At 42.9% G+C, this 21,258-nt stretch overlaps 1 protein-coding gene across 1 annotated transcript in view; it reads left to right on the plus strand.

Moving 5' to 3' along the window:
• Positions 1-7,138: 7,138 nt before the first annotated feature.
• The window catches only part of cntn3b (contactin 3b), a 46,146-nt gene continuing 32,026 nt past the window's right edge, over positions 7,139-21,258 (plus strand). Inside the window, exons 1-3 of the mRNA XM_079296054.1 lie at positions 7,139-7,226; positions 12,431-12,561; positions 14,722-14,857. Of these exons, the coding sequence (XP_079152180.1) occupies positions 12,507-12,561; positions 14,722-14,857 (191 nt within the window). The 5' untranslated portion in view covers positions 7,139-7,226; positions 12,431-12,506. The remainder of the gene's footprint in view (positions 7,227-12,430; positions 12,562-14,721; positions 14,858-21,258) is intronic.

Consider the following 21,258-nt stretch of genomic DNA (forward strand, 5'->3'; position numbering starts at 1 on the left):
GAAATGAGTCAGTGACTCAAACAAGCATTCAGTAAAAAAAGTCTCTGAATGCTCACATTTTTTACATTGCAGTTACATCAATGTTTCGCACAATGTGAAAGGCATTGTATACGTTTAGATTTCCTTCTGTAGTGTTCTTTATATAGCATGGGAATGCAACAATGAGTTGGTTTCTATTTCTCAGTGTTGTTCCTTTTTCCCTACTTGTTCCACCTTTTGACAAGTCCACGGTCAGGCGTTACCCACATCTGTTGGCTTTTCTTTGCAGCACAGACTCAAAGTGAGCCAATGAAATATAAAGTGTTATTCTCGCCAGTGAATGTTGTTATACCTCCAACTTTAGAGAACTGGCAGTAACAACAATGAAAGCAGTATTGTAAGCTGCCAAGCCCGGAGCTCAAAAGAACTCAGCAGCATCTCAGTCAGTTGCTTGATATTGCTCGTTCACGGCAGTGTTGTGTTGAAGTGCAGCGAGCATGCCAGCCTTGTGACCTCTTTTCAAGTTGTTTTTTAAAATCTAACTTGCATATGGCTTCTTAAAGAATCCCTCAATTTGGTGCGACAGCGCCTATCAACCCAAGATTTTGTTTGGGTGATGAAAACACACATGGAGTAGGTCTTGGCAAGGCACAGCACAAAGTGATGCAATTTCCCTCAGAAATCTCACCCCTCCTTGCCAGAATCCTATGTCAGTCAAACCAGAACACACGTCATGCACAAGGAATCAGAGATTTTAGTGATTTAATATTGTTTCTTGCCTGCAGTAGACAGATAATTAGTTCATAGGTGTGTTGCCCACAATCGGATACAAAAACATATCCAGTGGGACTGTTGTGACAGTGGATTGTGCTGCAGGAGTCTGTTTAATCCTTGTTTGTGGAGTTTCAGTCAGCACCATCAGACCTGTAGAAAACACTGTCACTACTGCTAGCTACATTAAATAAGAAACTCGTTGTCTCATAATGGGCAAGTGTCAATTTGATCCCCCATAATTGTCTTTACCGGGAATATTTGCTCTAGAGGCCCAAACCGTAAACATGTTTATTTCTGCTGTAAATTTGGGCATTTTTACATGCGGCTCTATAGAGATTGACTCACTTTTGGAGCCAGCCTCAAGGGGTCATTCGAGGAACTGCAGTTTTTGGCACTTCAACGTTGGCTTCATGTCTTGGCATCAGAGATTTCCACTTGAATGAATCCTGTTGAACTTCCTGTTTACATCTCCGAAAGCATAACGGAAAAAAACTAAAAACAAATTCATCCCAAATTGAAGTTTTCAGTTTTTTACACTATCGAACATTTTGAACAGTATTTCGTCATGCAATGTCCGATCAACACTGTTCTCCCTGAAACACTGATATGTTCCTCTATCCGCTCAAATACAGAAACCTGCTGGGTTTAAAACCATGTGACGCTACAGGCAACAAAGCGATTCATTTCACATTGTGATTGATATATATATATATATATATATATATATATATGGCGTGCCTACGACTCATTCATTAACGAGTATGCCATAAGTCTGTAAATACAGGGAGTGAACACCGGGCAAAAACAATGTTCAGTTCAAAGGGTTAATAACAAGCCACTCTTTTCTGCCTTCATCAAAAAGTGGAATTAGTTTCTGAAGATAGTTTTGGAGGCAAAACGTTGGCGTTCTGTAAAATCTGGCAAGATTCTTTGACCAAATATTCATCTTTCAGACCTAATGAGTCTCAAAGTTGGTTTAATGAATATTCCTTTTGAAATGTACTGCGTCACCTCAACATTTAATTGTGAGAGAGACTTTTCCTTTGCCTGGAAAGAAGCTCGATGACCACAGCGTCTTTCTCCAGGAGACTTCAGCGGGACTTCTGCTCTCTGAAACGGATGCTTGTACGTGCACAATTGTCTCATTACTCATTTCGCTGCCTTAGTTACCCGTGGGTGAAGGTAGATTATCTGCAGTATGTGGCAGCCTCCCGTCTCTGCTGACCTTGAACTGTCATTTTTTTTCAAACGCAACACTCCCCCCTCCACACACACACACACACACACACTCCTGCACACCTCTCCACAACCAATAAGACACCAAATGACCTTAATTAATGGCATTTCACCTCGTCTATATTTCCCATCAGTCTCTCTGAAAACCCCCTGGAGTTCTCCGGTGCACAGAAACATTAAATATTCATATCTTCATCATTTCAACATTTAAGTCAATCAAATGGATTGCAGCAGATAAAACTAACAGCAATTATCTATGCAGTGATCGGGAGATTTATTTAGTGTGATGAGTGACAGTCGGTGGAACATGAGGCTGCATGTCTGCCGCTCTCTCCTTCTTTGCCTATTTTTCTTTCCCTCTTTTGGGGGTTTCTTTCAAGGCTCCCCTTAAGTTGAAAGGGAATCGCTAGCGCAGCTTATGAAGCATTTTTGAAAAAAAAGAGATATCCACTTTAAACGTCAAGTGACACGACTCTTTCAGTGTGGCTGACAACTTAAGAATTACAAACTGTGGCGCCATCCAGAAGATTGTTGTGGATATGGCTTGAGAGCTAATGTGGTGGCTCTATTTTTATTGAGATTTAAAGGTACAGTGTGTCAGATCTGGGCTAGACTTTTGTTTTAAAAGATTCAAAGAATGAGGTAACATTATCAACAGGAAACCTCCTCGTATTTCTGTTTCCTCCTCCCCGCCACCAGGAGACTACTTCTTGCATTTAGCAGATTCTTGCCGTGCTGTTAGTAATTGTAGATTGTGAAATTCTGCCACCTACTTCTTATGTGGGATTCCACCATGACCCTAATTGATAACCAGCCTCACATGTTTGATTCTACTGTTTTTAGCAACTTGGGAAAAGAAGGCTGTGATGTCGCATTCCCCCTGAATTTCTCCACATAAATCAAAGTCGTAAATCAAAGCCATGCTTTTCAATCGTGTGTGCTTCTTCTCCTGTGAGGGGGTGTATGATATCTCCATTGGGACGAAATCTTGGTCAATTTTGTCCATTGACCCCGAAACGAATGGGCTCCATCAATTATTCAGTATAATGATGGATGGTATTGGTTTTCAGTATCAGATGTATTTCAGCATCTGTGTTGATGGCTAAAAAGTCTGGTTCACTTCTTTATGGTGATAAATCAGGGATACCCACGACACATGGCGGATTAAATAAGGGACCTATTTTACTTACCTACAGCAATATATTTCCGGCCACGTGGGGCAGCAACACTGACATACAGTCAGTGTTGCTGAAACCAGACCGGTGAACAGTGGTGTCGCAAAAATCTGGGCCCCGTACATGTACTGAATCATCAAGTAAACATTGATATTTAGCGGTGTGTCGGTCTTTAATAAGACAATGGTGGAAAGCCATCCTACACTGAGAAAGGGTTATGTTTCATAACAACAGATAAGCAAATAAGAGTTCACTATCATGTTTTATTCTATAGCAATTGTGTCACGACACTGAAGTAGCATAATACAACTTGGAAACTTAAAGGCACAATCCCTGTATATCAACCCAGTCGGCAAAATAGAATGTTGGCATTGTAGGTTTCTGCAAACCACATTATGTCCAGATTTTGATTACATATCTTTTGATAAAAGATATTGTTTTGGATTCAAATAAGTCGGCTTCTTTTGGTTTCACACATGTGACACAAACACCACTCACCTTATGGACTTACTGTTCGCCAAGCAGGGACTTACTGTTTGCCAACTTACTGTTTGCCAAGCAGGGACTTACTGTTTGACAAGCAAGGACTTAATGTTCGACAAGCAGGGACTTACTGTTCGACAAGCAAGGACTTAATGTTCGACAAGCAGGGACTTACTGTTTGCCAACTTACTGTTTGCCAAGCAAGGACTCACTGTTTGCCAAGCAGGGACTCACTGTTTGCCAAGCAGGGACTCACTGTTTGCCAAGCAAGGACTCACTGTTTGCCAAGCAGGGACTTACTGTTTACCAAGCAGGGAATTACTGTTCGCCAAGCAGGGACTTACTGTTCGCCAACTTACTGTTCGCCAAGCAGGGACTCACTGTTTGCCAAGCAGGGACTTACTGTTTGCCAAGCAGGGACTCACTGTTTGCCAAGCAGGGACTTACTGTTTGCCAAGCAGGGACTCACTGTTTGCCAAGCAGGGACTCAATGTTTGCCAAGCAGGGACTTACTGTTTGCCAAGCAGGGACTCACTGTTTGCCAAGCAGGGACTCACTGTTTGCCAAGCAGGGACTTACTGTTTGCCAAGCAGGGACTCACTGTTTGCCAAGCAGGGACTCACTGTTTGCCAAGCAAGGACTTACTGTTTGCCAAGCAGGGACTTACTGTTTGCCAAGCAGGGACTCACTGTTTGCCAAGCAGGGACTTACTGTTTGCCAAGCAGGGACTTACTGTTTACCAAGCAGGGAATTACTGTTCGCCAAGCAGGGACTTACTGTTCGCCAACTTACTGTTCGCCAAGCAGGGACTCACTGTTTGCCAAGCAGGGACTTACTGTTTGCCAAGCAGGGACTCACTGTTTGCCAAGCAGGGACTCACTGTTTGCCAAGCAGGGACTCACTGTTCGCCAAGCAGGGACTCACTGTTTGCCAAGCAGGGACTTACTGTTCGCCAAGCAGGGACTTACTGTTTGCCAAGCAGGGACTTACTGTTCGCCAATTGGTGATGAACTCTATTCTGATGATGACATCATGAATTCCATGACATAAAGAATTCTATCCATGGAGTCCTTGATGGCATCGTTACTATGGATACCAGATTGAATTGAAATCTTTGAATTTATGAATGTAATGATTTCTCATGATCCTTAAAATATGGCAAAGAAATGAAACTATATGTAACCATATATATGTGTAAAAAATAAAAAATATAAATCATCTTAAAATACTGATATAAATGATCGTGTAATGTTTTATGTAGTGGGGCAGATAGTAGATTAATCGTGCAATTTATGATACAAGCATGAAATTTGGTGGAGTTGTTCTGCAGAGGTATCTGGTTAAACCTGCCTGATTGGCCATTAAAAAAATCCAAGATGGCCACTAATTGGGCCTCCCGAAAATTCGTTTTCTTAATAAAACTTTGTATTTCCCTGATTTGAATGATCTTGCTGTCTATTTGTAGGTAATAAAATATGCTTTAATAATTACCCACAACTATAACACTGGAAAAATGAATGTGCTGATGTCATTGGACATTTAGTGGAAAAATGAATGAATATAAGTGTCAATGAATAATTCAATATTTTATTGAAATCATTTCCTTCAACGATGTTCAAATTGAACATGACAAGAATATGAGGTTAAACTGGACAAAACAAACTGTATGGCACTGGATACTTAATTCATCTAACAATAATACATTTGATATTAAAGATAAATGTGTAACTTATAGCACATTCCCAGACTAGTCTAGTCAGCATGGACGGTACAAAAGTTGTAACTCATTCAATAAATGAAACAACTGTACTTCACATTTCAACATTGTAAAATATGCTACATTTTCATGTAAGAGCTACAATATTATTCTAGACACGAAATCAAAGCAGCTAAATTCACATGTACAACATTATAAGACTAGTTGCTAGGACACTCAGGTAACTCAGGCCCTGTGTTTGTTTGACACATTCATCCACACTGACCTCCTCCCTGGAACGCACTGCAATGGACTTGGATTAACCATATTTCTGATACATCAAATACAAAGGTAATCCTTTGTATTTTTTTGTTTTTTCAAAAGGCCAGGTTTCGAAGACAAGGATTTCGAAGGGGATAACAAGGGGATAACAAACATATATCAACATATAGTTGACAGTTTTGTTTCTTACTGGTGAGTGGACCAAACAGTAAAAACCAGACCGGCAATAATTCACTGTTTGGGTGAAAACAGGCTACAAACAACTGCTGTCACATTACACGTTGATTTGATCTACTTCATTTGAAAATATTGATAAGTGAAGCTTTCGAACAAACAGGACCTAATAACAGTTTTAAGGCCACCGCGCCTATTTATTTTAAAGAGCATCAAGGGGTCTAGTAGCCCAGATGTGTATACACCCATACTATTAGCTCATTAGCATATGACTGAATGCCTTTGCAGAACTAATGAACTAAGTCAAAAATCACTTTTTCTGCAGTTGCATGATTAAGTCAGTTCGATTTCGATTAGTCTCTTTGTCTGTGTGGTCCCACAATCAGACTTTTCAGTGCAGCAGTGCTTCTGAACGAAACCCAGCTCACATATACATACATGCAGGCTCTGGCTGCAGAATACGACACGTGGGCTAATTCTACTTCTAATAAAGACGAATCTTGACGTTTTTTATTCAATGCATGAAAAAACCTTTTGTGGGTCAGTTCTGAACCTTTCATCCTCTCCCCCTTCCCTCCTTTTATCAGCAGAAGCTGCAATTCACAACATCTGCAGCACCATCCCTGCATCAGTTCACCACCCAAACACTATAAGACGTTGATTGAGATTAGACATGAGGACAGTTTGGTTATGATAAATGATCAATAGGCTACGTCCTCCCAGGGGGTTTCCTCTCTCCTTTTTCCACCTCATGACTCCCAGTAAATTCTATCTCGATCTCAGCTCTTTATAACGACAAAATATCCCCGAGATCACACGTGCACCCACTCCAGCAGAGGAATGGCAGGTGCCCACAGGCTGGTGGCGCATTACTGTGCTGCGATGGGTGTTTTTTTTTTTCACGCGTCACCAGTGGGCGCTTCTTTCCTGCGTACAAAGAGAGCAGAGCCCGGGGATGCGCACAATGTGAAGTCTCTCTCCGCTCAGAGGCTGTCCGCTGTCCTCTCTGCTCGTTTCTTGGCAACATCCCGCGGAGTGTAACACGAGGAAGGTCGGGGAGCATTCCTCGGTGCGGCGAAAGCGCGCATCGTCCTCCACCGGCAAAAAAAAAAAAACACCCCCAAAAAACTCACTGATTGTGGAATTTAAAGCGACCGAGAGTCGCCGTTAGTCGCCCCGACCCTTTTTTTTTTCTTTCTAAGGAGCGAGAGACGCACTTGAACGGAGCAGCGCAAAGTGCAGAGCGGCAAAACGCCGCGTGAGAACAGAGCGACCTTCTTCTTTTGGCTTCTGGAGAGCACAAGAGTTGCAGTGAGAAATGTCATCCGCTCACTAGAGCCACAAACAACGCGTCTGTACTGGACACTGGAATTACAATCACTGCAGTTTAATGAAGAGGAAAAAAAGAAATCTGCATCCTAAAACAAGTAAGTATCAATCCAGGAAATCCTCACTCCACTGCCTTCTTTTTTAATGTGCAAGGAAACTGTGTGTTGCTAAGTTCTTTTTTTTTTCTGCAGAAAAAAATGGTTGCACGAACAAGTTCATTTGAATTCAGAGCAAAATGAAATAACCCAGAAAAAAAGCCATCCCTGTGGCGAGATGGCTTCATGTAGTGCTCTAAAAAAGAAGAAGAAAAAGGGGGCCACTGCATGCTGATAGTGGTCCCGCTATGCATGATGCTGATGATTGCGTTTCATAGACGAGTCTCAACTGATTCCAATGGTCCTTCTGGGATTTCCACCGCTGGGGCTCGTTTCCCTCATCTAGGACAAAGTCCATATGGTGCTGCTCTGCTCAGTCACACAGAGACAGCAGCAGGACGGGGAAAGCTCTCCCTCTAACTTGTTTAAACCAATTATCTCAGTCTCTGCGGAGGAAAACAGTCTGAGCTGTTTTTTTTCCTTTTGTTTGTGATTTAGTTTGTCATCTAACAGCATCATATTCTGATATATTTCTGCAGAGAATTGAGCTCAAAGATCTCACAGGAGTATGATATAGGTGCAGCCAACAGGGGAGTGTTATTAGAGACATTAATGCAAAAGCTCAGCTTTCATATTTATTTTTTTTCCTCTGGAAAAGCAAATATTTGGCCACCAGCAGTCTGCACACAAGTCTTCTTTTTTATTCTTCTTCTCTCCACCCAGACGCAAAAGGACAGACCCAACAGTGAGAGGGAAATGCTCAGCCTGCTCCATCTTCAAAGTATATTTTTTCATTATTATTAATATTAGGCAGGGATTGCAATCGTGCTCCCTTCATTTTATGTTTATTGATAGATCCTTTGCACATAATTTGAGCCGTAGCCAAACGAGAGGTGAAACACGTCTTTGAAGCGATGCAGCGAATTATTCCGTAACGCAGCATTTGCTTCGAAAACCCCCTTTTGATTGAACCAGAGTGGCAATTGTTGGACAGCCAGCTTTCCTGAGAAAAGCTGTGAAATGGATTGAATAGCGAAATAAAATGTAAAAAGCCTGTCTCCTGCTCCTCATCCTTGATTGTGGCTGAATAGGATGAGGATCTGGGGATGATGTGGCTGGCTGATGATGGGGTTGAGAAATGGATCGCTGCTCCCCTCTCTTTTAAGTGCACTTACTCTCCTGCCCCCTGCGTTAGGCAGCAGCTGAGGGATGCAGCCGTGTTTAACATGGGAGGGAGTCACTGGGGGCGTCCTGCTGTCCTTCCAGGGATTCATTTTTGAATGAAAATACACAGCTGTCAAAGGTCTGCAGAGCCTCCTGCCCAGATGTTGCACTCGTGGTAAACAAATATGTTACATGAGCGACACTAGTGAATTTGAAATGACCGTTTTTACGCACTTTGTGTGAAAACCTTCATATTGTCCCTGCTTTTAGGCTCGAGTGACATTTCAGTAGCAGTCATACATATCAAGTGGCTACTGTGTTTGTTTTCCCCAGCCTGCAGTCTTGAAATGAAACATCTCAAGAGTGAATATGCATTCAACCAATTCTTTCATGAATGCCAATTGTAACAGCTGTTGAGGCTGGGTGGCTTTCTTTTGTTTGCAACCTCAATAAAGAAACTCCCTCACCTGAGAGAAGGCAGAGTTGTGATGCAATCGGCGCCGGACAATTACCCAACTTGGCTGCGTCGTCTCACTTCACAAGTATTTCACTGTGGACATTAAGCTTCTGCCTTTTATTTGTGAATCACTTCAATAATTCTTCATTTTTTCCCTTGAAATCCTCCCCGGCTCATGCCACAATAGACCTGTGCCAGGCCCCTTTTGGACTAAATTAGGAGGCATCAGTGCGCGGTTGATCGTGGATTCTTCATTCATTGGCGAAAGCAACAGAGCAGCATCAGATTGAGTCCGTTCCCCCCCCGGGGTGGCAGATCCTCGACTCCCAGGTTCTCCTGCAGAGTGATTTAATGGAGACAGTCATGAAGACGATAACTATGTGGAAATGAATGCATCATGTACCGGAATGAATTCATACCTATTGTGCCACTGGTGTTCAATTTTGACAGAGTTGAGGTTTTTTCTTTGCATGATCCGATACATCTTGATCTCTGTGCTCCGCTTGTGATCTGAATACAGACCTCGAGCGTGCACACCCCTGCGATAGAGAAACTCTCCCTTTCTTCCCTTTCTCTGGTGGATTCTTTTCACAATGATGGGCTGCATGCCTTTAACCACCTTTCCTATCAATTATTAACCAAAACAACAACCCCGCCAACCAAGAAGCCATCTCATTTGCTCTGGAGTGTGTTTCGTCCAATGACTTCCATTAGGTTGAGCTCCTGCAGAGGTGAAAGTGTGATGCCTCATTACATTTGGCAGAGCAATCTTTAGCTCATCATTTTCAGCTGAGAAAGAAAAACCGCCCGCCTCACCTTCATCGCGTCGGCGACAAGTTCTTTTTTTTTTTCCAGTTTTCCCTGCGTCCAGAGTTGTCTTCCTTTTGGATTTGCTCAAGCTTTCCGCTTATATGCAGCTCAAGGTTTGACACTGGTGCAGCTTTCTGAAGGTCAAAAGTGATACAATTATTTCTTCAATTTGTACAGCTTGGCTTTCGTAGCGTCACGAGACACTTAAGCTCTCCACCGAGAGCCACTGCAAAGCTGTCGGGGGGGTGACACACCCTTGTTACACAATATCTGGACACACTAGCACACACACACACACACACACACACACACACACACACACACACACACACACACACACACACACACACGTTGCTGTTAATCAGACAATCTTTTTGCCCCAAAATGAAAATTGTCCCCGTAGGTTTTACCAGACTGCAGAAATGAAGCTGTGCTCTGGGGCAAACATCCATCATATCAGCACAGGAGCTGTGCCGTGAGCTGAGTAACACCCAACTTGCAAAGAAAGAGATTTTCTTCTCAGGATCTTGTAGCTTTTTGGACTGATGACGAGGTCGTATCCTCCAGAAAGCGAATGGCAGTTAATGCTGCACTCAAACTGAAAACTGCAGTAGCCTTTATTTTTTTTGCTTCAGTAGAATCTCCAACCATTTAATCCAATGTGATGTGTTTTTAAAGCAGCAAAACGCCCCCAAAATTTTTAAAGACACCAGGAAATCCACTCTGGAACTCTCTGTGCCTGCAATGACACCAGATGCGGAACAATTACTGGCACCAGGACAGTGCGGTTCAGCCAACACTGGGCATTAAATTGTGATCAGGCAAATGGGATGAACCCTACCCCTCTCCATACAATTATGTATCCATGCTTTCCATGTCGGAGCCCAGCCACAATAGTTACAAGTTGGTTTGAAACAAGTGATTGGTTCGTATGTTTCAAGAATTCCAAACACAGCCCTGGGTTAATCTGCGTCACAGGGTTGTGTTGTAAGGATGAGGGGCTGGGTTGAATTCTTAATCCTGGGAGGCGGATCAGTTTCCACTGAGTGTGATGTGGGTCAGGGCTTGAGCAAAGCCCCTCCTGTGCCACCGATACTGCATTTACAGTCTCGGGGCTCTTGGTTCCACCTGCTCAAGAGAAAAGTTGAACGGCCATTGATCACTGGTCAGATGGGTTATCTGATGCAGGTGTGTGTATAGGTGATGGGGGTGGGAGATGCCTGAGGATAAAATCTTCCATCGCAATATATTGTGCCAAGATACATTGATATACTGTCTTTTAAAGACTGGATTTTCTTTTTTTGGCTTGTCCGTATTGAGGCGGATGTCCAATGCTATGCAGTTCTACTGATTTATTCATAACAAAGCGCCTACTAAAACCAGAGATATTAAAGAGGCACGTCGGCAAATACGTATCATGTTCCGACAATGTTAGGGAACTCAGAAGAGTCAACTTTAAAAGAAGAATGATCAAAATCAGAACCTCAGAGGCCGACGTATCCTGACTTTAATTGTACTCGTATGTGTCAAGCACCAAAAACCGCTGGATCCTCCGTTTCCCATAATGCAACCGTCTACCCCACACCAGCAGCATGTAAGACAGACGTTTTGTTTCAAGCAGCATTGGAGAAGTTATCGATCGATCATAAAAACTGGATTTCCCCGGAACCTTTACATACAGGTTAGTGCAGAATGAAGTTCTCCACAGATGACTCTGAAGCTGTAGGCTCAGGTGTGGACCCTGAAAACAGAAAATACCAAAAACAATTCAGCAATTTGACAATTTAAGACCAATGCAATAAAATGATAAAAAAACGTAATAAAAAGGAATTAAAAGCTGAAATAGCAATAGTAGAAAAACAGCGTGAAATGAAAAAATAGATTAATTAAATAACAATTAAATGCAATAAGTCAACTAAAACATAGAGTAAAATTGTACAACTGAAAAACAATCAAATAAGTGAGAAAAATAATCAAAGGCCTGGCTGATGGGTAGGTTTTAAGTTTATGATGAAATGTATAACTACACTTTCCCTCGTCAACTGAAAAAAACAACAGAAAACAAAGCCTCCACATGCCCCGATGCATTCTGCAGTTTGGTCCTACTGGGACAAGAAAGACCAGGTTGGAATAAATCCAAACCAACATATCATTGCTCGAATATATTTGCTCCCAAAGTAGCTTAATAGCCCCTTTAATTGGTAGAAAAGGTATAGGCTGACAGTGAGATGTACCATTCGTATTGGTTTATATGCCGCTTTCCTTTATCCTCCGTCGATGAATTTATATACAAATAAAAGGAGTCGGTTTGCTTACATTCAGTCTGCAACATCAACCTTTGTTAGAGCATGAAGTGTCGTTTGGTGGATTTGCTGGTACACAGTCTGCCAGCTCCTATTAATCGTCAAATGGGAAAAGAGAAGTATTCCTTTCGAGGTCAATCATTTCCTTCCCCACTCCTATTTAAAGCTGCGTTCAGCTTGTTAGGCGGGATGACAACACCGCCATTTAGCAGCTGTTTCTTCTTCTGTGCCACCTGAAAAATCGCACCGCCGGCTTGTACCCTCAAGTTCTCTCTCTCTCTGCTCCTGCCCCCCCCCCCCCCCCCACTCCCTTTACATTCTCTGCACTTACAGCATCTCCCGGATAAAACAAACCAATTATGTAACTTAGCAGAGCTATAATCATGTTTTGTGTTTTATTTTTGCTGATGAATGCTTGTCGTATCCGGCTCAAAATGTCATTTTAATCACATGCATAATTACTTTCCCTTCAGATTAAAATTCCTGTATTCAAGGGAGAGCGTTCACAAGCAACTGGATGAGAGTCTCATTAGCCCTCGGCAACTAAAGATGATGTTACCATGGAAACAAATTGTTCTGCTATCAATCACTGGATGCCTTGCAGGTAAGACGTTCTTTACACATATTATGTTTGAGACTGCAGTTGTTTATGTCATGGCAACATTTCTGCTCATAACTTTGTGTCTTCCAATGCATATTCATGACGGGATGCTTTTTTCCGCTCACGGGCGGAAATGCACATCTGTAAGGTTCGAAGTTATGAATGGCGTTTCATTCTTAGGGAGCAGTGTTGGTATGGAATACGGAGTTTCATCCATTGGTGAGGAAGAGAGAGAATCAGAACAGTTGTAAATAACCTCGGATAGAAAAAAAAAAAACCTTCTTCTAGACTAAAAGAAGGTTACACTGATTAAGTTGCAGTCATTACATGCACACCGTACCCAGCACGATGCCCTTCGCCGCACACGTACAGCACACTGTCGGGCACAACCGGGAGTCCGATCCCCATTCCTGTTCATGACCCGTCCAGATCATTATCTGGATCCACGCAATGAATCCAGCCCCCCCTCCACACACACATTTTTGCACAATCCACTTGCCGCCGCGCCTCATTCTGCCCTTGTGTGGCCACCCGGGATTTGAGAGGCACAGACACGCCACCAGAATGTCAACCCTTGTTCGAATGACATTGTAAATCCCAATGAATGTTATTCAAATTGGCTCATGGGTAATTCACGCCCCCAGTACTCAAGGGAGCCAGATCCAAGCATTCTCACCTTCCTAGCGGACAAGTGTTTTTTAACAGGGCCTCGGGATTGCCGCCGATATAGGTGCTAGTTGTTATTCAGTGTTGTGATGGAAACCCCTTGACAAAATCACTACAGCTGATAACAATCATTATGACATCTGAAGTGACACGCTGTCTGGCTCTATATACTCACAAAACACTCCGACACCTCGGATGTTTGCCTGCAGGGCATTTTACTCCAACTCGCATTAGGGAGAGCTTGTTAAACCAAGCTGTGAGGTGAATACATGGAGACGTGTGTGTGACGCTACAGGTGTTCAATCAGTTATGAAAGGGTCGTTCCACTATGTTTTTGAAATGTGACAGTTTCAGATTCATCCCAAAGTTCAACTTTGCTCCAGTTTGGTTTGAATCTAATTCCAAGAAGAGTTGCAGTGATTCGTTGTCACGTCTTGTTCCCTCCGTCTATCACACGGCGAACTGTTATCACCGGTTAAAACCACGTGTAGAGCAGCTAGCCACATGCTGCAATCTGTTCGCGGTAGGATATTAATTGGACCTACTCCGGCCGTCTGTTGACTCTGCTTTCATTTAGTACCAGACTGTGTTCCACATCCTTTCCTTTTAAGCTGCTGGCAGATGAGTGCATCCTTATGGCCTCAATTAACCGGTGCAAGCAGAATGTGACATAGACGTTCTGAAAATAGACCACTCTGCTGTATTTATCAAGCCTGTCACTTGCAGGGAAACATTAATTATTGTGGAACTACCTTAAAATATTAAAGCGTTCTACTTCGGTGGTCAACGATTGTCTGAACTGAAGTCCTCAGCTGTTATTGTGATGTTGTTTCTAGCAAGTAATTAACGCAGAACACCTCCGTTTAGTTGTATCACCAACACTTGTCTATTTGAGTTCTGTGCGACTGCGTTGAACTCACCCAAACCCCCTAGCCAGCTAAATATTCACACAGTAATCATTTGTATTGACTTGCATTTTTTACACAGGACTTTTGAAGCAGGGAGATTAATTATACTGGACAGTAGCAACAATGTGATGATTTAGCATGATAAAGTGACGCAGTGAGGCCCCTCGCTGTAGAAAACAGGTCCAGCATGCAAAATTGGAGTGAATACCCATAAGCGCCATGGCCAGTGCTTTTTTTTTTTTTTTCGTCACAATTCCAAATGAGTCAGCAATAGCAGTGAATGCCTAACAAGGGTGAGTGGGATTTGCTCTTCTTAACGCGAGATATAGAAAGGGCGCACACAACACTTCTCAAGGAATGTCCGAATGCATTTCTTTGCTTTTTATATATATATATGTGTGTTCACAGTATATTGAAAAAGTCATGTACACCGAGTGTCAGAACATTGCTGTATTTCAGCAAGATTAACTGTTTGTCCTCACAGGGTCTGAGCTTTGGCTGTGTTCTCCCAGTAGTTTCTCTTCAGGTCAAAGAGACAATTTCTCTGGCTTGTACTGTGAAAGACTTTCTCCCCTTTCCCCTTCCCCAGCCTGTACAGAGGATGTCATATTTCAAGGGCCGAGATGGAGGACAGAGCCGAGTGACCTCATTTTACCGATCAACTCCCCGGACCAGCGGGCCACCGTCACGTGCGAGGCGGAAGGGAGCCCTCCCCCGCAGTACAGGTAAATTACCACATCAAAGTTGCATTGCCCCACGAGCCTCCCTCGGCTCGGCCGTCCACGCGCGGCATCTCCGCATCGCACGCCGCAAACTGGTTGCTGCCTAATTGCTTGTGAATCTTTGCTCGCTTCCGCGGGAAATCAAAGAGGGTACCGATAGCGTTGATTGCTATTGATTCGTCAAAGAACAACGTTTTCTGGACATAAATGCTGAGATTACGCACCATCCAACAAAAAGACAGGCTTCAAAGAGCTGCTGCTTAATTGAGCATCCATTTCCAATTGAAAAAAAGCTTATCTGTCTGAGCCGAGGATATGATGTAGAGTCAGAGTCGAGGCCACTGTGGTTGATGAATATGCCAACGCCCCAGATACAAGTGAGGTTAACTTTATTCATGATAAGATTTAAGCCACAGCACGGCTGATGATTTATGATACGGTGCACGGCTTAAGAAATCATCAGGAGAGAAAAGGAGATTCCAGCGACTCATTTGCACCTCGGATCCTTTGATATCTCCCCGCCTATTCCCTGGCGGTGAAGTGGAACCTGCCCCGAAAAACCGGCAGCTGGCGGTGGTTTTTTTTGTTGTTTTTTTTCTGGTGGATTGTGTTTCAGAGCTTGGTCAGCACCATGTAGATGCACAGCAAGCAGGGAAGAGAGGCAATAACCTTGTGAGTGACATTCTGTTAAATGCTTACATTTCCGATTATGTGTCCGTGCTGAAAACATGGTTCAGCAGCGGGGGTGGGAGGGGGGGGGGGGGTGTATCATGGTTGTGCAACCGGATAGTCAGTCGAAATAGAAGTCGAGACCATCACTTGCATTATTTCAGCCTTCTGACATTCACTTGTGTTGTGCGAGAGGTTTTCTCTGTTGGGTTGTTTGTGCAGGAGAGGGCAGAGTTTTTACGATACAGCTCTGATTAATGGACGTCTTCCCTCCTCCTAAATCAAGTCTCGAAGGACAGAGGGTGTTGTATGCTGTACGGATTTTAAAGTGTCTTTCATACATTTTTGGTCGTGGCTCAAATTGCTTTTAAATGAACCGTTGGAGGATTTAGCAGTTAAGAGCCAAATATATTTAACAGGAGGAGGTGGAGACCAAAACAAAGCCAAAAGGATGGTTAATTACTAAGCTTAGAATGGGCAGGTCCAAAGATGTCAGAAGAACCGATACTTCGGTACCAAAACGATGCCAAAATTCAGTAAACTTGTTTTTCTACAGTACCATATGTCCCGGCGATCAGGGCTCGAGACTAGCGGCGTACTGCCGTCGGGGACGAGGGAACATCTCCCCGATAATACTATATTGTGAACATCAATTCCATGTTGAAATTTAGCAGGAGGAGAGCTAATTTACTTCAGCTGGTAGCAGCCCATGAGCAGCACAGTCCTGCTTTGCTGACCGCGAACGGGAAAGGAGGTTGCATTGAGTTACATTGTGATCAAGCTCTATTTCGTAAAAAAAATGTAATCTTGTAAGGTTTAGTTTTGGGCAAGAAACTTGAGAAAAATTTCAAATAATGTGAAGCAGTGCAGTTTGTTTATTACCTTTACATTTGTTTTTCGATTTGAGCTAAAACACACTACAAAATATACTCCATGCTTTCAAAGAGATCTGGTGACGAGTACACATTTTTTATTACCCTTTCTACTACTCTGATCTTATCTCAAGCTTTTGTTCCACTTCATCCTGCTTCTCTTGTGAACCCTCTTATTTTGTCAATTTTTAAATGTACCCTACCCTGGAGTTCACTCACTCTCCACCATTTGGGAACACTCGGCTTCTGTTTGGTGCGCACATCTCGCTCTGGCGATATTCATCTAGGTCAGTAGATCCACTGTTTGGAGTCAGTTATGAATAAAAAAATATCTGAAACCAGGTTTAAAAGGAAGAATTGACGTTTCAGTGAGCCGAGTCACGACTGTGGATTGACAGTTGTGGTAATGCTTTTAAAGACGCACGATTTCTCCCCTTAATCTTACTTTGAGGAGGGAGTCTTTCTTTTTTTTTGGAGCTTCATTTGGGTTGCATCATTTCTTCTGATCGTCCTTGGCTTGTTTCCCTTCGGGCGGAGAGAGGACTTTCTTTTGTCCTGATGATAAAATAGAAAGCGTAAATTCTTGGCAATTTATTTCCCCAACACTGAAATTAGAACTTGCAGACTGAAATAAAATGACTGCCTTCAGGAAGTGGCCACTCTCTGACTTTCACCAGAGACTGCAAACTATCGGCCTAAAACCCTGCAAATGAAAAGTATTTGTATAATTAGATATGCCAAGCGAGAGAGGGTATTACATTCGGCGCTGCACACTTAATTTCCTCAGTCACTGCAGCTATTAAGAAAAATTCATCCATTTGGTTTAATAGCCATAGGAAAAAAAACGAGGTCACACAATATTGAATTTGTCAGAGAAGATGATGTTAACCCTTTGTCAGGGAGCCACGGAGCATTGAGGGTATCAGTTCTCCCACAATAGGGTGTTTCAGCTTTCCTGCATATCCTCCGGTGATGAAATGTCGATGAAATATTGAAATTATAAGTCAGATATTATTTGATCAGTTGACAGTGGACAAACACACCAAATGTATTGGATTTCCAGCAGAGCTGCAATGAACCATTGAATAGTGGTAATACCAGGAACAGTTGCATAAGTTGTTTATTTCTGTCATAAATATAAAGTCCACATGGACACATCTTTGTTATTTAGACAATATAGATCACCGCACATTAACAGGCAGTATTTCTTTACATGTAAAGAGGAAAAAACAGAAATACATATTTTGATTTTAATCCAAAATAACGATATATATTCATAAAATAAATATAAAGAAGAATAATAATAATCATTTTAACGTAGTCTGATTTCCCTTCCCTGTGTGGCTCTCACCTCCAAGCCCATTGGTTCCATGGAATTATTATTTTTAAACCGCTCACAAATAGTTAGTTTCATTTAGTTTCACACGCTCAAATTTGTCAAAAAATGACGTGTTAGTGGGATGAATTCATTGTTGAGCTTTTATTTTAAAGATTGATCGACGTTAATAACAAAATAAAAACATTTAATACCACCAACCTTTAAATGATGACCAGTGACTGTGTCAGAGACAATCTAAAATGTAAACCAGACAATTGCTCACATAACTGCTCCTGTGATATACTGACATTCAACAATGGAATCAGTCGCTTAATATGCTGCGAGACAAGTTTGAATATCCCGTCTCGTTGGTTTGAACGCCAGAGTAGAGAGAGCACGTACGATAGAAGTGAGAATACCAGGTCGTCGCTTGTGTTTAAGCTCATAGCTCTTGCTAGTGAGCTTCGTATGGTCCGATTGTGTTTCCATCACATCGACGCTCCCCTCCGCCTCGCCCCGCTCGCCAGCGCCATGAATATATGAACGGGGAGCCCTGACAGTTCTCCAGTTGACAAATAGTCCAGTGTAGCGCCAGAGCACACTCCAGGGCTGGGAGCAGTGCTTTATGAATACACCTGTCACTGTGTTTACTATGAATCTGCTGTAACACAGGATCAAGGGCACAGCAGTGATTGGAAAGGGGGAATACAAAAGTGCTCTGGCTGGTGTCTGCCATCATGTAATGTGACTTCGGGCAGATGTATGACTCTACCTTTGTTTACGGGTGGGTTCAGGGTAACAGGAACATGAATAGAACTGGGAGGGTGATTAGAAGATGGGTTGTTGTTTCTTCCGTTGCAGCATAGAGCCAGATAACAGGGCTGGATCTAGAAATTGTTTCGGAGGGTATCGATTTTGATCTTTTGGAGGGTTGTCCTTTTAATCCTATGAACCCTCGGGCGTACGAGATTATTTAAAAACCAATGGCATCAACTGGTTGAAGGCCGGCCTGTGGTCTTTTAATAAGGACAGATATACGGACTGATTGATGAATTTGCTTTTATTTGCTTATTTGACTTTTATCGAGGCTGTAAATTGTGATTGTAAATGGTGTTGTATCTGCTGGTAAGGGTTTATGAATGTGTGCATACGTGTGCATGCACATGTACTATATTACTGTTAATATTTCAGTAACTCCGTATGACTTTTTTTAAGCTGATACAGACACACACAAAAAAAAACATTCACCTTGATACAGGGTGGTTCTCCACTTGAAAGCCAAATGAAGATCCATTTCTTTTAAAAAGCAGCAGCAATAATCTACTCAACACAATTGCAGGGAGTACCCTGGTCTGCAGTTGACTTTCCATTATCAGCGCCAAGCCAAACAGTATGCGGTCTGTGTGGTCACTGCCGTCTCTGTGGGTGTCTGGCCTGGAGGAAAAGGCAGCTGAGCCAGTGCTGCAGCGCAATCTCCCAGTCTATTTGATGAGTATAGACCTCATGCAAAATTGATGTGAACCTCAAGGCCGGGGAGTTCATTCAGAGCATGCTCAGATCAGCCAGCGCCCTGCAGCACGCAGCACTCTTCTCCTGGAGTCTGTTGGACTTACTGTATAAGCTCCTCTGCACCTGACGTGGTGTTAGATACAGCTCGGCGCTAACGCTGAGAGCTCTGCTCGGCCTGCCTCACCTCTCTGTGCAACCAGTGCAGGTTTGAGAGGGAATTGTAAATGGAGGATACAGACAAAGGACAGATGATGTCGTGCAAAACCCCTTAAAACTAAAAATGTCGGTGATCGTCACAGGTAATGGACTCAGTGTGGCCGTTGTGAGACGTTCCTGCTCAAGTTTGTTTCGTTCACTTTGTGAGGACTGAAGAGCTGAAAATATAGTGTTTCAGAAGAAAATAGTATTTTCAAAAAACAGAAATGTCGTCTCCTCGATGGTTGAAAAATAACTCATGCTGGAGATAGAATTATGACTCACCAACTTTAGCTGTCGGCTTATTACTGAGGTAGGAGGTCGGTCGCAAAGGCTGCAGCAGAAATCACGCTGCTGGGGAAACATTGGAGGAGGCTTCAAACTGTCTGCCAACCAGAAGTGAAAGAGCGCTCCATTAAGAGAGGTTGCGTTCCTCTTTAGTGCTTTCCGTTTCATTCCGTTGGTGTTAAAAGATAACAGCCCAGCTGGGTTTATAGAGATGCTGTGTTGTGCTGATGTTTCTTCACCTTTTCCGAGTGTGAACGCTCACATGTCTTTTTCACTTGCCTCTCACTGTCACCATGTGGGAAAATGCAAGCACGAGTTCGTTATTTTGTTCTCAGCTGTCTCGTAATGACAAAGAGTGACAAAGCTGTGGTTGCACAGTCCAGTTACCCACGAAGGCCATCTGCTTTACCTCTCATTACTCCCCGATCTTTCTCTACACCTTTAAATCTGTCCGGTGTCTTCAAATACCAGAGCCTGTCTCAGGTGGTTTTTTTCTGCAGCAAGAGTAGGTGGCTTACTGATTGTGTCTGCTATGCAGAGACACAACACCATCACACCCCACCAGCTGTCTGCTCCGAGGGTGTGTGTGATCTGTCCAGGCTACCCACCTTCCTCCCCCATTAAGTTCAATTATGCTGGGTGGCTGCAAGTCTAACTAGCTTCCCATTCTTTTCCATTTAACCTCCTCTTCCTCCTGCACACACAATAATCCTCCCTTTGGCACGAACAAAGAAGGGAAAGGAGAATTCAAATGGAGAAAGACGAGGACTTCATCAGGAAATCACTTAAAATGTAATCGGAAAGTGTTTTACCAACAAAACGTTCACAGTGCGTATCGGAGATTGCGTTTTCATATCTGGCATATTCTTAGAAACATACGCTTTGCCATGACGAGTATTGTGCATAAGTAATATCATTGTTGGAACAGTGATGAAATCAGTCAGATTAAGTGACTGGCACAGACTGTTGGATGAATAATGCAGGCTTATTCATCCATTATTGTAGTCTTAAAGCCAGGCATGACTGGCTTTAAGACTGCATGCAGCATCATTCGAACAGCCCGTTAGTTTGCCTGGGAGGGGAAAGAAAATGAGATTGATTTTTTTCCACAGTCTTGTCACAAAGGCGGACTTGTAATAATTCTTTGTTTCTCAAATTCTATAAGGATGTGGGAAAAGTCATTTTGCGTCGGCGTTAATGTTCTGAGATGAAGTCCTGTTACCCTCCGTGCTCCGATAGGTATCACTCAGTTTGCATCTCCGTCAAATATGAGGCTGTCACGCCCGGCAGACTGTAGATTTGGGTGAATAATGTCTGAGGCGTTTTCATTGTTCAGCAAGAACATTGTTCAGTGTTTTGTCTCTGTTGGTCGTGGTGATTAATAGCTGTCACTTCCTGAACTGAGTTTGCATGACAAAGTATCTCGTGACCTTTCTTTGGAGGGAATGGTCTGAAGACAATGCAATGTGAAGGTGTCAGAAAGCAATAAGTCAGAGACACGACAGCACAAACATGAACTAATTAGAAAGCACTCAGCGAGCGCATAACTCTGA

Source organism: Melanostigma gelatinosum (genome assembly GCF_949748355.1).
Source record: "Melanostigma gelatinosum genome assembly, chromosome: 3".
Taxonomy (NCBI): Eukaryota; Metazoa; Chordata; class Actinopteri; order Perciformes; family Zoarcidae; genus Melanostigma; species Melanostigma gelatinosum.